This window comes from Schistosoma mansoni, chromosome 4, assembly GCF_000237925.1.
Source record: "Schistosoma mansoni strain Puerto Rico chromosome 4, complete genome".
Classification (NCBI taxonomy): Eukaryota; Metazoa; Platyhelminthes; class Trematoda; order Strigeidida; family Schistosomatidae; genus Schistosoma; species Schistosoma mansoni.
This window is the reverse complement of record NC_031498.1, coordinates 22,560,985-22,581,401: the sequence shown is the minus strand read 5'-3', so window position 1 is coordinate 22,581,401 and position 20,417 is coordinate 22,560,985. Positions and strand designations below refer to the sequence as shown.

Genomic DNA, 20,417 nt, shown 5'->3' with positions numbered 1-20,417 from the left:
AAAACAAAATTTATGGACAACGATATTTTAAATAATTTTACTTTTATATCTCTGTCCATTACATGTTGCATACTTTTCGGTATCAATCTGGTTTTGCTTTTAAATTGGAATGGATTTTGGAATTTATTTTTGAAATACATTCCATTTGATTAAAAACAAATGGAGCAACAATCAGTGGATAGTAATTGATTACAATAAATACGTTTGACAGGGTATGAGACAACCAGACTGAATGCATGAAAATATTTGAGGTTTTTTATCAGTACTATCGTAAGTAATATATGAGAACTTTCGTCTTAATTTGAATGAATAGTTTCACATTATTTGAGTACCGAGTTTATATGAGACATTAAGGAGGAAGAATGTATTTGTAAAATCTCAGAGAACGAATTTGATTGGATGTCCTGTTTAGTATACAGTTAACCACAGAACCGTGTACTTATTTACATTCTATAATTTTGATGTTTGATCATATTTTCTTGAAAAAACTTTGCACCAGATTGCCAGACGAAACGTTCGGTTTACTTTAAATTCATTCGCAAATACGTTATTCCTCCTTAATATCTTTAATAATGTTATTCAATTGAACAAAAGACTTACCTGTGGTAAGCAATCTGGTCTCGATTCAAATATTACCATTAATACACCAATAGGTGCAGTAATTTTCTTTAAAATTAAATTGTCTGCTAATTTGGTACGAGATAATACACAATTAACATGACCATGGCGTTTACGCGATTCATTGGCAATTTGTCTAAGTCCTTCACTTAATGTTTTTATCTTTGAATGACTTAATTGAAGTCTAGCCAATAGAATAGATGAAATACCTTTATTAAAGATAAATTGTAAAATGTATTTTATTTTGGTTACATAAGTTATATAATAAACGTTTTAGTACTTATTAACCTCAAAAGAAGTTTTGTTTATAAAATGTCTAAATATGAAATATAATGACTGATATATGCCAGTAACGTGAGCGCTTAATTTCAAAGCTTAGTGTATTAGACCCCTTTAAAATCTGATGTTATATACACTTTTCATCGTAAGATTATAACATTTTGCTTTCTACCTAGAATTTTTCACCATTGATCAGTGTCAGGTAACCACATTTATAAGTGTTAAATGGTAAATGGAGTTAGTCGATTGGAAACCCTAATTCACCTAGGTTTCGTGCCATTTGGCACTCGTCAGTAAGGTTTGCCTGCAATCTTGAGGGAAATAATACTTCCAGAAGGATTAGATCGCGCACCACTTCGCTTTACAGCCACAGACATTACCACTGCGCTATTCGAAATGCGAATGACTAATTGTAAGACAGAGATATATTTACAAGTGGTTAATCATTCAGTAGTGACCGATGTACAGGCGTAAGTAAGTAAGTGAGTAAGCGACCAATTTCATGTATGTCATTCTCTTATTAGTATTGATTGATAGAATTTGATTATCACCAAGAAGAAATTGACCTACATGGCATCGGTCACTACACAATAATTAATCAATTTTAAATACATTTGTCAATTGATACATAAATGATATGCAAGATGGTTGAGTAAAATCTCTTTCCACCTAGTTTGCAACCATTAACAAGGGATATATTCAATTCTAAGGGCAGGAATATCCTTTAAAGGGTTACCCAATGTAATGGTCAGCGTGGTTGATACTAATCTATTCTTCTTGACATCGGGATCCTGTAGAACTTAGATGATTGCAATAATTAATCACTTGTTCTTTCGGATTAGACAATAAACAACTTCTACTGAGAGATCAATAAATATACGACAATTAAATTTGTTTTTAATTTGTGCTAGCTTTATGAAACTCCGTCGAACAATAGTATATCATCTATTGTAAAAAGGTTTATGGAAGGCGTTCTCCCTATGAAATGATATACTGGACTAAATATCAGATAAATTCCTATTGTTTTTTAGTGGTTTATTAGACCTTCAAATTATATCACTTGCTTGTACACGCAAAGTGTTAGTTGATTCATTGAGAATGATCTCGATGATCTCATGGGACGATTGGCAATTAATTGAATTGCACATATTGGTAAGGATATAATGAACAAAATAGATTTATAAAGTTATTGATAAATAATGACTGTTTACATATTGTATAGTGAGATGATTTTGTCCAATACAATTTAACTATTCCCATATCACTTTTCAGAACTGTTTTCTGTGAAACACTTACTGCAACTGAAGACTATGATGGACTATAAGACACAGTTTACTGTGAATATAACTTTTTATTTTGAGTGAAATAACCACCGGTATTAATCGATGTGAAGTCAGTGGTGATTATATTATCCAGAGTGGTAAACAAAAACTCATATACAAACAGTACTATGAAACAAATCTACGTAAACTACATGTGTATTCTATCATTTAATCACATTCTGAAGTGTCTGAAAACATATGTTTACATCCCGAACTGTTTAGTATTGGTCATTTGAGGCCTGAAATAAAGAGTCTAGGTTAGTGTGAGCTTTTACTCATAAACCTAGTTGACCGTGATACGCATACATGCTACAACTTGAACAAGTATGTGTTCATACTAGATCCTATGTTGTCTTTGGATGAATATAAAAACGTGTGTGGTTACTGATCTACAGTGTTTTAAAATATCTCCTTCAGATTCGTTTACTCAACTGAAGTCAATATTTTGTGTTTTGTCATGGAAAAACCTTTTAGTTCCTTAGGAATTAGAATATATATATATATATATATATATTTTAAATCACAACTGGAGTGCTCATTTTGAATCATGAATTACGTATTATTAAAGATTTTATATAGTTGAGCTCATGAGTCAATTGAAGCTAGACCACCACGGAAAACCTGAAAGCACTGGACGGCCGTTTCGTCCTATTATGGGACTCCTCAGCAGTGAGCATCCATGATCTCGCATCTCGGGATTCAAACCCAGGACCTACCAGTCTCGAATCAGAGCACTTAACCGATAGGCCACTGAGCCGTCATCCAACGGTGTTAATGTCTAACCTCAACCAATCCACGAAATTTATATATATATATATATATATATAATCACAAGTTCATATTTTCAATGATCTATTCAACATTCAATTAAACAAATAAACATACCCGCTGTTTCAGCTTGTTTTATATCAATTTCATTTTCATAAATAATTTCATCTTCATGTTTTAAAAGTTTATCAGCTAAATTATCAATTGCAATTGCTCTAGCCTCAGGTGTAGATGAGTTCAATAGTATACTGGCTTCACGAGCTTATTATAATAATAATAAGAAATATATATGAAATATATAATGTGAGTTGAATATTTCAATATTTAGTTTAAACAATCTAATAACATATTCATTCTATCTTAAGTTTTGATGAATGAATAGATATTCATAATCAGTTGTTGTCAATGTATGTTGATTTCTTGTAGTTCTGAAGTTGATTTTATTTGCTTAAAATAAACATCTCCAAATGTTTTTAGGTAAAAATGGATAGCGACTAGCAGTGGAATCCAGGACCCGCGTCTAGTCCTCTTTGGGACTCGTCAGCTGGATGTACCTGCATCTCAGAGTTGATGTTGACCCTGGGACTCGAACCCAGTACAGTTTGCTTCAAATTAGAGACTGACCAGTTGCAGTCCTAAAAACTTCTTATTAGGTTGTTTTCATGATTTTCGATACATGTCTTTTCAATGTCCGTATTTTGGCTTCAAACCCCATCGCGTTACCCACTTAGTTACTGAGTCCTGATATCCACCTGCTTGTGCAATAGGTTGAAGTTTGAATTCACACGGTGTTATTTACTTGTATCTTCCCATTGTTATTTAGAACTGCAATTGATCAGTTTCTTATTAGCATATGTGCATACTGGGCGGACTGCCTCGACATTGCCTGAAGTCACAAGCTTTATAAGCAAAGGTGGATAGTGGCTAGCAGTGGAGACTGATCAATTGCAGTCCTAAATAACAATTGGAAGATACAAGTAAACAACACCATGTGAATTTCCAAATATTGATTGAATTTTTATGAGTGAATGATCTTAGGTTTATGAACCAACTGCTGTAATAATAATATGATAAGTGATTTATCAAATTTGACCTCATAATTCATTATAAGTTACTCAAGTTCACGGAGTATTTCATGAATCCTGATACAATCATGACAAATATATACTTTAATAAGTCCTCGAGGTAATTGCAATCATTGGTTGAAGATGTTGAGTGAATTAAGTCGACCGGTGACCCATATATATTCACTTTTCATCTTTCTCTGCATCTTTAGTCTTATTACTTTTCCATAAAAAAAAATCCTTTTTATCTCTTCTTTTCGAAACCTATTCTCAATATTTACTTTTTCTCATTATCATTCCTACTACTGTAATGTTGACTCCTTTGTTATTCAACAAATTAATTTCATCTCACTGTGTTGATTCAGAATAAAAACTAGAGCTAACATACATTTGCATCAGTCTCTATGTTAATTGTAACTAACTGACTATTTCAAGTATACATGTTTTCTCCATAGTCCTATATTTGTTATATGATAGAAAGGATTGAACTGATATAGATGGTAAGAATGAAGCCTGATAAATGGGTCTTATTTTCATTAGATAATAGTAAGTGATGTGGAATATTTGAATCCTTAGTGGTCAAATAGACTTTCTTAATATTTTTTATTAGTGTTTTAATTAATATTCATAGTAAAAAAGTCATGTTGCAACGCAAAATGAATCTCTTTACTAACTGACTTTCCTGTCAATATTTCTGTTTCATTGGCTATTTACATTAATATAATCAGTTTATTGCACACATACTGAAAAATAACATTTAATGCTTGTTATAACACATTGCTCATTAAACAATATGCAGTTGAGTGCTAGGAAACAAACGATGATTTTACTAATGAAATAGTTTTGTACAGATATTGGTTTGTTTAATAATCAACTTTCGTCACTAATTATGGGTGATTGGAAATGCTGAAATGATATTTCATCCTAGTTTTAAACTCTTCAGAAATGTATGATCTTTCATAGGAAACTGAATCACTGATTATTAATTAAATGCTTCATATCCTCAAACTCCTCTAGTCTACGTTGTTGTGGGTTTATAATCTAACGGTTTTATTAGTTGGTAAATGTTGAGTAAATTTATTTCTGGATCGTCAAAACAATAAGTTTTTAATCCGTGTCGTGTAGAGACAGGTATCTATCTCAGACTATAGATGAATGGTTGAGCAAGATCATAGATCGATTGAAATTAGACATTATTACTATTGGATGCCATCTCAGTGGTCTATAGGTTAGGCGTTCGCAAGTGAGACCGAGGGTTCTGGGCTCGATTCCTGTGTGCAGGGTCGTGTATGTGCACTGTTGAGGAGTCCGATACCAAGACGGAACAGCCATCCAATGCTTCTAAGTTTTCAATAGTGATCTAGCTTACATGGACTCATGAATTCAACTATTAAAATAAGAAAGTATTTAATGGATTTAGTTTTGAACGATGATTTACTTCATTTGTGGATTACACAGTTTTACATCAAGGATTGACCTCTGAATAATTAATAAATTCAACAGTTTTCACAGTTTCCCTACACTAAAAATAAATGTTTGTAACTATAATAGAAAATTTAAGAATTATGGAACGTAAGCTAAGAAACTGATACATAACTAAGCCATAGTTATAAATTACAGTGAATAATATACTGTGAGTATTTTTTTCATCCACTCTAGCAACCTGAACTGAATTTGATAGTATTTAATTTATATTTTCATGTTACCTTTTGTGGCAATTTGTTTAATTGTCTCTTCTCGAGTATCAAGCTGATTTTCAGCATCATTTTTCTCTTCCAGTGTGAAAAATGTGCCAACATCCATGCCATTCATTACATCAGTAATACAATTAAATCTGCTACCTCTAATTATGACAACTGAAGTTCCCTTCATTGATGAATAAATTAAAATATGAAATAAAATAAATTTTTTAATAATACTCTGACTCCAAGATAAATACAAGTAATCATGATATAAACGTACAATAATCAGGTTTTCTAATTCTGAGCATTAATCGAATTTTGTAGGTTAAATAGTAAATACCCACGCTTAATAGGAAGTTAATTGATGATAGAATGGTTCAGTGATAATGATTCTAAACATGACAATTGGTTATGCAGGTTTCAATCACTCAGGAAGTATCATTTTTTAACATGATTATAGATAATCATTGCTTCCAAACCTATTACCTCTAAACGTCTAACACGATACTGTCACTCTCTATTTTGCGTGCTCAAATGAGTGTCTTGAACAAGAAATGGCTTTAATCTTCAAGTGCCTACGTGAAAACGCATACCCGGAGAAATTCATCCATAAATACGCAAACACCAGCCGTCAAGTAAAGTATGATCGAGTGGAATAGAAAACGTGCTTCTTATACTTACGTTTCAGAGGAGATGAAATCGCTGGAATAATTAATCACAGACTTAATTCTGCGTTGAAAGCGACTTACCCAGCAGCTAAACTGACAACGGTGTGGGAAACTAACTGCTCACTGGAACAAGCTAAAATCGACAAGTCCTCTTTTCTCAGAAGCTCCAACTGTATTTACCAATTTACATGTACGTGCTAAAGCACATACATCGGCAGAACCGAGAGAAGAGTACATGTTCCCATTTTTGAGCATGTTCCTAAGAAACTGAGGCTGCGAGGGACCAGGGTTCTCAACAGTGCAATAGCTTGGCATTTACTCGACACCGGGCACACCATTGACATTTCTCATGCTTTCAAAATCATTAGCAAACAAAGTAGTACAACTGCTCTCCGGTTTGCTCAAGCGATCGCGATAAAAAAACTCAAACCGGATCTATGTACTCAAAAAGAGACAGTGATAAACTTATTACTACCCTGGTAATCAATTTTTTTTATTTTTTGATATTAGTTTTATTTTGGTTAATATTTAGTTTTTATTATATTCCTCTTCCCTTACCCAATTCTTAAATCACACTTTCTCTCACACATTTCCTCTCACTTGTTTCTCTTAAATTATATGAACTCTCCAAATTCTATTCAATTATTACGTAACCCACCTAATTGTTTATAATTCCATGACTCCTTCATTACCTCTAAAAATATCACACATTGGATCTTATCTGTTTTTGAACTCCGCTCAACTATTACGCCACCCACCCTTTATGCTTCCTTCATTCTAATATATATATATATAGTTATCATTGATAACCTTTATCATTTCAATCCTTTACATTCACTTATGTCCATTGTTCCACACTATTTATTATTTCATTGCTAAAATTCTAATACAGATTTGGTTGTAAGCAACTGACGAGAAACCACGAAATATAATGAATTCATATTATTCTGCATCAATATTTGTTCTTTATTTAAATTCATAAAGGGAACTAACTGCATATACTAGAAATAATTGTCTCACCAACAAAGATATGGTCTTTTTAAGTTAATTATTTCAAGCAGGAGATAGTGATAAATTCATTACTAAATGAGGGAAATTGTTATGTGATATTTTCTCTTGATCGACTTAATTACCCAAATGTAGTGGTTACAAACTATGTATACCTATTATCGACCAGTATTATAAGCACTTATGTTTGTAATTGTCATAATTTGCAAACTATTCTTGTTTACAATACATATGACTTCATACTTAGGTGGCGAATGTTATGTTACTGATTTATGTCAATTATTTTTTTAAAGGGACTCATAGAAAAAAAATGTATTTAAACTATTTAAACTACACATCGAATTACTGTCTTACTTGTCTAACAGTCCAAACTGCCGATGCAATTTTACTTTTCATACCACCAGTACCGACAGAAGATGCTTCACCAAAACTCACTAATTCACCATTGACTGATGGTGAGTGAGTATCATATTCTGGGTTTTTCGTTACTTCATACTCGGCCACAAATCGAGCACCAGGACTACCAGGTGGTGCAGTGTATACCCCATCTACATCAGATATTAAAAGCAACAGATCTGATTTTAATTCACATGCCAAACGAGCAGCTAAACTGTCATTGTCACGTACTTGAAGGGCTGAGGCTGTATCCTGAAGATAGGAGAAAATGGTCAGAAAAGGTTGTATTACCATACTGTTATTAACCATGATCAGTGTTTCAAGTGAACGAAAGCTACCTGAAAATACATTTAACATTAGACAACATTTTGAATTTTCACAACACCATAATCCTATGTCGTTAAAAACATCAGTATTAAATAAATTAGTTAAAGCAAAAAAAATCAATTTCAATTTACCCAACAGGAAGCACCTATTAAACTGTTGCCGGCTGCGGAGCATTGAACAGTTAATGCATTCTGCTTTGGATCATGTACACTGTGCTCAGTCACAGGCTTGAACTATATGCATTCAAATCTGACAGAATACAGATGTCTCACAATCTAGTGTGTTGCAGAAGTTATAAATGATTTAATATATCAACTTCTCTCATTCCAGAATGAGAACGTTCTTTGAATTATTCTATATAGTAACGATAAAGTATCGTTGGTGAATAACTGCCTCATACTCGACACAGCTGATGTTTGATGATTTCGGCTTCCCTTTAGAGATCCTAGAGTTACCTCTAGAAATTTTCACTAATAAGCATATGGTAATTATTAGTGTATGACTTTTATCTTGAACTCGATCCTCGGTGGAGTCAAGTATGCGCAATTACATGGAGTCTCATACTAGCATGAAACAGCCGTTTACCGATTCCTCGTTTCTAATTTTATTGTTAACTGCGAAATATATTTTTACTTTTCAATTTCTTAGTTTTTCAACATTGAATACACTTACTGTGCATGTTGTACCAGTAGGATTTTCTTTACTCCAAGCGACAGCATCGTTTGTATTAATTATTGGAACAACCCCTTGATTTAATAAATCTTGAAGTGCTGTACGCCAATATGCTCGTCGATGATCATCATCAAAGTCTACAGGTGTCAATAACATCTAGATGACAATATAAAGTGAAATATATGAACTCTTATTGTATTTTATTAAAGTGTAACATAATGTTAACAAACTATACACTAAGCTACTGGGTGACAAAAGTCACCACGCTCCTCCGGTTTTATATTTATATTTATGTGAAGAGGCTTATTTTTTAAATCATATTCAGAACTGAATTAGATCACAACGCGATGCAGGTATATTCGGCTAACGAGTCTTAACAATGATGAAAGTTGAATCTTAAGTTCTACTGCTAGTTATTAGTCCAGAATGTAATAAACACGTAACTTCTGTCAGTTTTGTAGTTTCTAAATAAAGAGGCCACATGTAAACAGTTATCGATCAAATTCTTTTCTGAGAGTTAATAGGAAAAAATTGGACAAACTCCACTGAATAACACTAAGTCAGACAATAAATAGGAAGAATATATTTATAAAATCTCAGCGAATGAATTTGAAGTAAATCCAACGTTTCACCTACCAATCTGGTCTAAGCTTTTTCAAGGAAAAAAATATTGCCAGTCGAAACGTTGGATTTACTTCAAATTTATTCGCTGAGACTTTACAAATATATTCTTCCTACTTAATGTCTCACATCAATTCGGCGCCTAAATACTGTGGAACTATTCGTTCTAATTTAGACGAAAGTTCTTATAAACACTAAGTTAGATCGTTATTTTTTTTCAATGGCGAGAATTCTCGGTCATATTTACTTCAGTATGTAATCTATATTCCAATTCTAAATCAATATAATTTGAAATGTATACAAAATATGAATAAACATACAGCCGCTGTTCGAAGATCACATTGTTCAAATAAATGATCATATAATGTAACCATTTCTGCCATACCAAAAGCTGCTCGAGCACCACGACTACTTTTTTTCTCATCTGTTTCAAGATGATGCCGTCCTAATGCTATTGCTCCACTAGTAACAAGAATACATTGACGACCCTTATAATAGTAAATAGAAAACAAATGGAATAATCATAATGAACGAAATAAATATGGCAAACAATAAATTATATTAGAAAAAAGTTTTGTCAGAAAGAGCTGATCATTAGAATACTAAAACATAACATACTAACATTAAATCTCAATCAATGTAATATTGTCTGGTCTAGAATGCCAATTGAATCTTATTGATGCAATTTTCAATGTGGTATACAAAGTATGTGACTCAGGTATATTGATGAACTTTATTGAGTATTGGACTACTGAATGAAATTGATTGGGTAAGTGGTTAGTGTAAACAGTTTGAGCAACATTTTCTATCAAAGTTAAACAATAGCCCTGATTTTGTCAAACTGTTTATCTTCTCTCTCTCTCTCTCTCTCTCTCTATATATATATATATATATATATATATATATATATATCCTGACTTAAGAGAGAGAACTATCCGAATAACATGGTTTCTTAACAAATAACGATTGTTACCCTTGAATAAGACAATACGAATAATAACAATATATTGTGCGCGAGATCGAAGTTTCTGGGTTCAAGTCCAGCGTGCGGATCGTGGATGCGCACTGCTGAGGAGTCCTATACTTGGACGGAACGGTTGTCCATAGCTTACAGGTTTTCATTGATGGTCTAATATTGAAATTAATCTAAGCTCAACAATCTCCATAACCCTTAATTGATAATTTTTTTTATTTAGGTCTCTCTCTCCTTCTGAAGGACGATGAAAGCCCCACGACCAAAACATCCAGCTCAGAGAACAAAACTCCATCAAAATCATCCACTTGAGCTATAAATCTTCTCCACCATCTCTCTCTCAGGTCTTACTTCAATGTACACATATTTTCATAAAAAGATATCAGTCAAAACGATTTTTGAGTTAATAATAATAATGGTGTAGTTTGCACAACTAATCACTTTTTATCTTTCGTGATTTTACAGAAAAATAATTGTTACTAGTATGTTAACAGTTATATTAGTAACAATAGTGAATAATGAAATATAGCCCAAGACGTAAGGTTCCACGCTCAAACACTTAATATCTAGATCACTGGGAAATCATTCAATGGTGCTGATGTTCAACTGTGAGTTAATTGGTTCTTGATTTCGCAGAAGGACATAAGTTTTTCCGGACTTATTATCAGAGATTTGGGATATTGATGGATAGCTATCCAAGACGTTACTGATTATGTCAATTTATAGATTGTATTTTATTGTGTTGTATCAGGAAGTATTGGACGGCTGCTTCATCCTAGCACAGGACTCTTTGAAAGTGCCAACTTGCCACTATGCCAGTAAAATAAACCAGGAAATTAAGGTCTTGCTGAGACAACTCGACCACAGGGTCGATTGGTAATTATACTGGATATGACCTATAGCAGGGTTGCGTGTTGAACTGCTAAATCCTATAGTAGGACGACAAAGATCTTTTCTTGCTGCTTGGTTTTCGTAGGTACATGAAATGAAATCAATCTATGACAAACAAAAACTACAAATGGAGCAATATTCACCAACAAACCAGCCAATTTGATCACGGTAACCCTTAGTTTTCCAGAAGAACACAATTGATCATGAACTAAATGTGTTCATAACAAATTTTTGATTTTAAGATAGTTAACACTGCTGATAGACTTTATCTTTATAACTGTTGAAGGGGAGACCTGTAGTTCTTGCGTTTTAGACGTTAGTTGCATAGTATACCGATCTACATTGTTGATAAGATCCCTTCTAAGGCAAAGCACCTCAAGATCAGTAAGTTATATTTTCGCATCAAATATTGATCTTAATACCGAAACTTTGTGAAGACGAATCGATGAATGTAATACAAGGGTAAAATGTTAAGGAAAACTATTACCTTGAAAATATATTTAACTGTGATTAACTCGATTCAAAAGTAATTACTATATATCTGAGAAATAACCACGAATATTAAACATTTCGGTTTTTAAAACTGAATCGTCTCAACAGTAAGTACTTATGACAAAACAGAATCGAACTGAAGACTTTCAAATCAGAGGGTGACCTCAATACCATTTGCAATGCGATAGGACGGAAAAATCTAGTTTACTACATGGTTTCATGTTATATAATCTTCATTCAATGCCCTTCTTGAATTTCCATGTCATTCTAAGTTGAGAAGTTTTATCTTCACGGTGTTTCTTTTAGAACTTCCGGAAATCTATTTCCAGGTCACTAACTAAGGAAACTTCGATTATCAACAACTTGGGTGCATTATGGTAAGATCTTTAATGCTTGGAGGCAGTATTCATCACAAACATTGATAGAAGCAAAAACATTTTATGAAATAAAATGATCTAATGATTGATTTATTGATAATAGGAATTTACAGAAATATCATAATTCCGCCTGTAGCTCTTCTAGAGTTACTGCCGGTCTCAAGCCCGGGTAAAGAATGAGGGTTGGTCATGGGGTTAGCGACCCCATCCCGTAGAAAACTAACTCGCTAATAAAAATGCTAACAGAAATTTCATTCAGTTCAAATATACTCTGTTTCACTAATACACATACACACATATAGGTACACACACACGTATATACATACATGTAGACAACAGTAAGTTTACAAAAACGAACCCATTTAAATCTGATTACATATTTGACCTAGTGACATGATTTATTACAAATGACACTACTAATTAATATATGTGATTATTTATTTCAAGTTAATAATGAACAGAATATGAACAATCTATGGATATACATAGTTCATCATAACCAATTATGATGAATTCGTCCAATTTGTGGACGAATTCATTATTATGTACATGTTATAAGTTAAATATTTTAATATTAATCATTAATAAGTTGAATGATCTCTTAATAATGTAGGTTTTTAAGACCAAATATGACAGGTATTGTGTCCTGGGACCGAAAACAAGTACTAAGTTGTCGAATTCCTTATTGTTGAATAATTTTTCAAGTCATGTTTGAAATAAACTGAGTTATAAGACTTAGTGTCACACTGTTTTCTATTTATTTATATATTGTCAGATAATTGAAAGCCAGTTGTACAAAGATTCAACCCAGCTGTTTTATTGGTTAGTAGTCGTCATGCAATTGCTCATGAAATTCCAAGATGATCAAAAGACCTTTAATACGAGTTTAGATCTGGAGTATTCGACTAGAGAGCAGACCAATAGCATGACACCATGGATTATTGAGCGATTGCTTTTAAGCGTTTTTTAAGGCGTATCAACTTATAAATACTATTCATGTTTTCCGGTGATAATATTTTCATTCGATAATATATTATGATTTTATGTTATAAATTTGCCTAAACAGGCAGGAATATTGAAATAATTCCTGTTTTCCTGGAGATCTGAGTCAGTTTTCGTTGATTATTTGATAAAACAAGTGTGATCAATATTTTCTTTTATCCTACCAGTTACTCTACAATAGATTGAATCTGCTTTCCTGACTAAAATCATGATACAGTACAACATTTCATGACAATAACTGACATAGCATTGCATCACTCAGGGAATATCAGTTCAAATACGAGTTCTAGATGCCTAATACTAATAAAAGCGAAGTAAATGAAATTTTCTATCCAGGTAATTTATACCAATAGCCTCTAAATACTCTATAGATGAATCATTTATTATTGTTTCCAATGGAACTCAATTCATTGATAACCATTTTACAAGCATTGATTTCTTTTTTTATATTCGATTGTCAAATATTTCCAATATTATTATTAAGAATAGCAATCCACTAATATTTTTATATAGTTGAAATCATGAGTCAATTGAAGCTAGACCACCACGGAAAACCTGGAAGCACTGGACGGCCATTTCGTCTTAGTATGGGACTCCTCAGCAGTGCTCATCCACGATCCCACACTCGCCAGCGCTTACCCACTAGACCACTGAGCCAGCCGGTATGCAACGGTGTTAATGTCTAACTTTAACCAATCCACGAAATTGAGCAATCATTCACCATTGTCTTCAGTGAGTTGATATCTCACAACAAACCTAGTTAAACTCCACTGGTTACTGCTTCTCACTAGAACTCCAGTAAATGCCTCATGCAGTCAGTCACTAGTGAGCATATGATCATTATTACAAGAAGATTTTGAGGAGATTTTAGTAATTTTTTTATATAATTGAAATCATCAGTCAATTGAAGCTAGACCATCATGGAAAACCTGGAAGCACTGGACTAATTAGGAAAGAAATATTTCTATTCTTCTTTTATTTCTAATCAATTTACCTGAATAAAAATGATTCACTAGTGAAAAAAGTAAATTCTTTTAAAAAACAATCTTCTGCTATAAGGAAATATAAGTTAAACGGTAGCAATAGTGTGATTGTCAAAAGACAAAAAAACAGTGCAATAGATCAACTCAGTGTTCATACGGTATTTGAATATAATAATATTAATGATTATAATAATAATCTGCTCAGGGAATATAATTTCAACCAAAGTATCCTATTAAGAGCTTCAATTCTTCTCCACCATCTCAGTGCACATTATTGTTATACATATTAACGAATGACTAAATACTCTATAGTACTATATTAGGACAAGGTTAGTTACACAATGCTTTTTTAAGTTAACCATTACTGGTTTCCATGATATTTTCAATAAATATCATTAATTATGTATGATTAAAAAGTAGAATAGGATTGACAGAGTGGTGGGAAATGGTTAGTTAAACAAATTTAAGTCTAATCTATTAAGTTGCTAGGTTTTTAATATGTGAAAATTGGATTTTAAGTTGTACTATGCATAGAAAAGAAAGAATTACTTCATCAGTACCCAACATATATATGTATATATCAAACGAAGCCAAGTTTGAAAGTGAGTTTTTTTTTCACATGGGCAATACTAAACAGAAATCTCTGATAATCAATAAATGGACAAGTTTTTAATTAGTTATTTTGCATTTTAAGTATGTTTTCTCAAGAAGACAGCATTCATGTTAATTAACATGTAACTTTTCTGTAATCAATACGTAATCATTAAAAAAGGGAAACTAACCAAATTTATTTATATACTGATTAGATTTTGTGTAGTAATTAGTAGTATAATCGATTATGCACATCTTTCTTATTTCGATTTATCATTAATAAACTTATTTCAATCAAAGATCATGATCATTTTCAGATATGATCCTTGTATTGTTATCTTCAATTGTTAAAGCCTTATCTACTAGGGTACCGTCATTTTATAACCACAAGTATTTAACTGCATTACTTGTAAAAGATAAGTTTCAGTTCGTATGTGAATTGCCTCAACAAATATCTTTCTATTCACCGAATGTATAAAGCGATACTAATTATCGTTAAAGTCGGTAGTGAATTTTAGAATTAACATTTCATTTAGTTTAAGATGGGTTTGAATCCACAAGTTTACTTGCTCAATTGGTTGATTTATTGCTAATTATAAACAATAAAAAAGTACAAACCCTCACTGAAGGTCAGATAAACTAATTTATTTCACAGTTTTACGTTAGCACTATAACAATACAACTGAGGAACAAATTTTTTCAAGACACATTTAGCCCTTCAGCTCCAAATGATTCCATGATTCTAAGTTGAATATATACATAAACAAATATTCATTCGAAATAATGATTAAAATATTAACTAACCTGTTGACATAATTCAGCAATTTGTTCTACTATAGCAGCAAGTCGACCAAGTGCTAAACCACTTAGATCCGGTTTTGTTACTACTGCACTACCTAATTTTATAACAATTTTCTTAGCATCATTTAATTCGATACGAGTTCTTGCAAGTTTATTTAATGTTGTACTGTTATGTAATCCATGTTTTATTTGATTACATAATAATAATGATTGTCTATTTCTTCTTTGAATAATACTAAAACTGAATGAAATTGTAATTAGATTACATGGTTATTATATAATGAATATTAACATACATATTTGATAAACAATTAGATTTTAACATCCTTTTTTTTTAAAGAAAAAGAAAGTTTCACTGTTTACAAATGGGTTAATTTGTATAGGTCATTGGGTACTGTGCACGATTAGTTTTGAGCTGATATTTATAGTTTTGTAATATTGATGAGAAACAAATGACCTTCACAACGTACATTTGAACAATGTCAACACACTGTGTGCTTTTGATTGGTGTAAGTTTATTTTAAATGAATAGTATATAATCTATGTCACATAGATATTTTTTGACTATGCAATAACCCTTAAACTGATTTTAACATGAAACTATTGAGTAAGATTTCTCAGTAAAGACATAAATCAAATAACGTTATCAATTTTTTTTATTAGGGTTGGAATCCTTTCACTTAGTTACTAACTTACTTACTCCTGTTACTCCTCATGGAGAAGCACAAGCTAACCAGAAAAATTCTTCATCTAACCCTGACCTTGGTAATCTTTACCAGTTCTTTCAAGTTACTATTCATTATTTTCATGTCTACTTCCAATTCTTGACGTAGTGTATTCTTTGACCTTCCTCACTTCCCTTTTCCTTAAGGATTCCAAGTAAGCTCTTGTCTTGTGAGTTGCAGTTTAGTGATTTCCGTAATGCATGTGCTATCCACTTCTAAAGTTTTTTTCCTAATTTCCTCTTCAATGTGAATCTGATTTGTTCTGTCTCATAGTAAGCTGTTGCTGATAGTATCCGGTCAACGGACATTGAGTATGTCATGTAGATAATTGTTTATAAATACATATACATTTTTGATGATGGTTGTGTTAGTTCTCGAAGCTTCAGCTTCGTGCAATAGAACTAACTGTGTTGACTTTCATATTGAAAGTTGTGATTTTGATATTGGTTGACAGTTGATTTGTGTTCCATATGTTCTTCAACTGTAGGAATGTGTCCCTCGCTTTGTGAAATCCTTTTACAGTAATAGAAGTCATACACATACATAGCATCAAATCTTAGCAAAATAAAACAAAATAATTCATTGTTAAACTCAACAAAACTGTTGAATGCTTCAACTAAACAAAACATTATAGGACATTTCAGTGAACGATAAAGTCAATGAAACATTTGAAAGAAAAAACCAATAAACACATATGACCTGAATGATTCTGTTTAAAGCACGTAATTTTACATTGATTTTACTTGTTAAAAGAACTGACTGTATTGTCCAGAAGGACAATGAGAGCTTCACAGTTATATAACTGTGCTCAGAAAACGCAACATTATCAAAGTAACAAGTTGTACCTTAATTAATTATGTGAACACTAATACAATAGATTAACTATTTTTTGAGTAGTATTTTAGGTAGACCATACTTTAATTTTACTCCCTATCAGATTTAAATCTTTACACTACAAGACACATTTTGAATAATGAAATGAGGGATCATTATGAGTTGTTACTTTATTTTTTAATAAAGGGGAAACGTTTAGAGATCATTCTTAGGAGTATACATAAATGCTTATAATTATCTTACCCGGAGCCTATATTTTCAAATAAACACTATTTAGCAGAAGGTGAATCCTATATTTAAATCGAAATAATGATATAATCCCTACCTTGTTAATTTAGTAGGTTTTAAAGATGTAATTATCGTTTATGACTAGATATAACTGATTAGTTCAATATTGGGAAAACTAGATTCTTAATCATCGTTTTTAGGGTATTGTACTCACTACAACATTTGAAATTTCTGGATTCCATCATATACAATGATTTAAAGGTTGGATCTTTTTGGTCCACTAAGTACTACCCTATGTTTTACCATTCCATAGTTATGACCATTTGGTTATTCACTGCTTTCCCTTTCGACTACCATATTTGGCTCGTAAACTTTTTTATTCAGTATTCTTTTGTGCTATTTTGTTAGAAGCATTCTAATGAACAGCAGACTTATCGCTTGACATAACTTTAATTATGAAGTACTTACATCAATAGTTGAGTCTCTAACAGTTATCACTCCGTCACATTGCAATTCGCATAAATATTAACATTAGATTCATGCATGTTAACAGCTCATAGCACAATCATTAGGCTACAATAATCATATTCTGTTTGGTTTATTAATTATTCAAAATGTTGAACACTAAACCTCTGAATGTATTTTTGTAACAAACAAGAACATAGGTGGAGACAAAATTACAGAATCCCGTGGTAAATTATTAGAACTATACATTGAATACTTCATTGGCAAATTTCCATCATTTGTCCTTCATATTCTGTATGATTCTTCCCATTCGCAATTCCTTTTCATTTCTGTTTCTATTCTCTTCAACTTAATCCCCTAGTTTTCTGCTGTCAAGGTTTCCACTTTTATTTGGTGTTACATACTACTTAGGTTGACAGATATAAGTAGCATGCACCATATTTCTTTGTCTAAATAATAACAATTTGTAGTGACGAGACTATAATTTATGAACGAACCAATCAGGTATAAGATAATAGGTCTCGGATTCTGGCGCGAAATTCACTCATCCATTTGGATAAATCGAGTTTTGGCATTATAGCGATAATAACCTTAACCATGAACTGTAAACCATAATTCGAACTCCTCGCACAGGTTTATAACCCTCATTTGGTCCTAATTATTATGTGAACATTCTCAAGGTCACTATAGCGTCACTCAAAGGTCGTCCATAAATTATAGTCTCACCTAAATAGGTTTATTTCATTCGTAAAAATAAATCATTATTTCAAGTAGTTGATTTAATCTTCTTTACAAGAGAATTATCACATTTATATTAAAACTAAGCATGATTTGAAAATCTTTTCTAATTAGAAAATGAAACTTTAGTAAGTAAATAGCCGTCGTAAAATTAAAATGAATATTGAATCTTAACAAAACTACCTTTTAAGAAAATGTATTAAAACATTGAGACAAAGCGTTAGTGTTATCAAACTCTTGTAGTACCATGCTTCGCTAATCGTTCACCTCGATAACCGTTATAATACTAATCTTAACGGTGCATAAAATCAGAAGGCAAAGAGAAGCGGAAGGTACAGTTTTATTGACAAATGACGCGGGTCAGAAAGTTATCAGCATATGAGTAAACATCAGCGAGCGAAACAAAAATGTCACGTATTGCAGATGGTGGGTAAGCCAACTCGCTTTAATCACGAGTTAATCAATATTTATAGTCAGACAAGAATAAATGACAGACGTATGATAGATAGGATAAGAAGTGTACACACACCTACTCTCATATAAAAATGGTCAGAGTTAATAAGTGAGTGATTAACCAGGTGAAAATATGACTCATGATGGACAGGTGAATTGACTTGTCCCGAAATTAGAATAAAGCATATGAGCTTAACATACTAACCGATACTACACTCCACAAATTCATATAAACAATTAAGAATGAAATTGAAAATAACATTATGGTTAGTTAATGAATGTTATCATATGTACATTGTCTCAACAATAATATTTACCAGAAACAGTTCATATTCACTACTGACTTATTAGTTTAGGTACAAAACTGTATGTTTAAAATAAAACAACTAATTGATTATAAGGAAAATAACAATGAAGTCAGTTATTGAAAATAGATTAGTCTGTTACAATTTGTAGCAGAAATGTAAATCATAACAAGTTGTAATTTGTAGATCTTGTAGACATTTCAATTGTATTCGGTAAGTTATTCTATTTTTAGACAGAGATTGACGATAGAATTCAAGACACTCACTTCGTCCTATTTGGGATTCGTCAGTTGGATGTGCCAACAACCAATACGAAAATTAATTGTTCTTTTCTAGGCTCTTAATTATTGAAAATAAAAATTATTTCATTCCTATATGCTTTTATTTACACTTATTTGAATACATAATCTGAAATTTTTACACTATACTTTTTCAAAAGCTAGTGCGCTATTGTAAATTTCTTCGATTTAAACTTTGGGTACTGATATTAATTTAAGTAATATCAAGCTGGAAACGTTTTTTACTTATATCAATATAGTACACTAACTAGCTGAAAATTGAAATCCTAATTACAGTTGGCTAGCTGATTCTCATCTTGCCAAAATATATATGGCTGTAAACTATATAAACATTCTTTGCGTAGTTTTTTAGTTGACGCTGGATAAAATCAAAATTAATTTGTATATTTTTAATTCGTAGTTTTATTCGAATGGTAGTTTACTTACGTGTTTCGGATTCAAAAACCAGAAATCTGCATTACTGCACTATTTTTCCATAAATGACGTAATGATGATAAAAAAATCAAATAGTTGGGTTGACTACGATAGCAATAGCCTCCTCAGTGACTAACAGTTATTCACGGACTGCGATGATTTGATTTCTACGGCACATCTAAAGAAAATACTACTCTCTACAATGTCAGCATGGTGATAGTGGGATCCTCTTCATAGGCGGTGGGATGTTAGTTTGTAGTACACCAGATAAGTCAGGAGGTTTTAAAAATTGCATGATTTGCTGTCTGAAGATTGTGTGAACTAAAGAATCATTGTTGTTGCAGACAGAACTAAGACAGTATTTGATATTAATTAACACTGTCAGCTAATTTAATGTTAAGATCTTCATCCAGACGACTCA

At 32.0% G+C, this 20,417-nt stretch overlaps 1 protein-coding gene across 1 annotated transcript in view; it reads right to left on the bottom strand.

Moving 5' to 3' along the window:
• Nucleotides 1-17,633, bottom strand: part of Smp_145020 (putative delta 1-pyrroline-5-carboxylate synthetase) — a gene marked incomplete at its 5' end in the record, with an annotated part of 32,078 nt that extends 14,445 nt beyond the window's left edge. The window contains 8 exons of the mRNA XM_018797228.1: nucleotides 601-827; nucleotides 3,105-3,248; nucleotides 5,758-5,917; nucleotides 7,764-8,044; nucleotides 8,819-8,960; nucleotides 9,746-9,913; nucleotides 15,539-15,776; nucleotides 17,626-17,633. Of these exons, the coding sequence (XP_018652291.1) occupies nucleotides 601-827; nucleotides 3,105-3,248; nucleotides 5,758-5,917; nucleotides 7,764-8,044; nucleotides 8,819-8,960; nucleotides 9,746-9,913; nucleotides 15,539-15,776; nucleotides 17,626-17,633 (1,368 nt within the window). The remainder of the gene's footprint in view (nucleotides 1-600; nucleotides 828-3,104; nucleotides 3,249-5,757; nucleotides 5,918-7,763; nucleotides 8,045-8,818; nucleotides 8,961-9,745; nucleotides 9,914-15,538; nucleotides 15,777-17,625) is intronic.
• Between the last annotated feature and the right edge of the window lie 2,784 nt (nucleotides 17,634-20,417).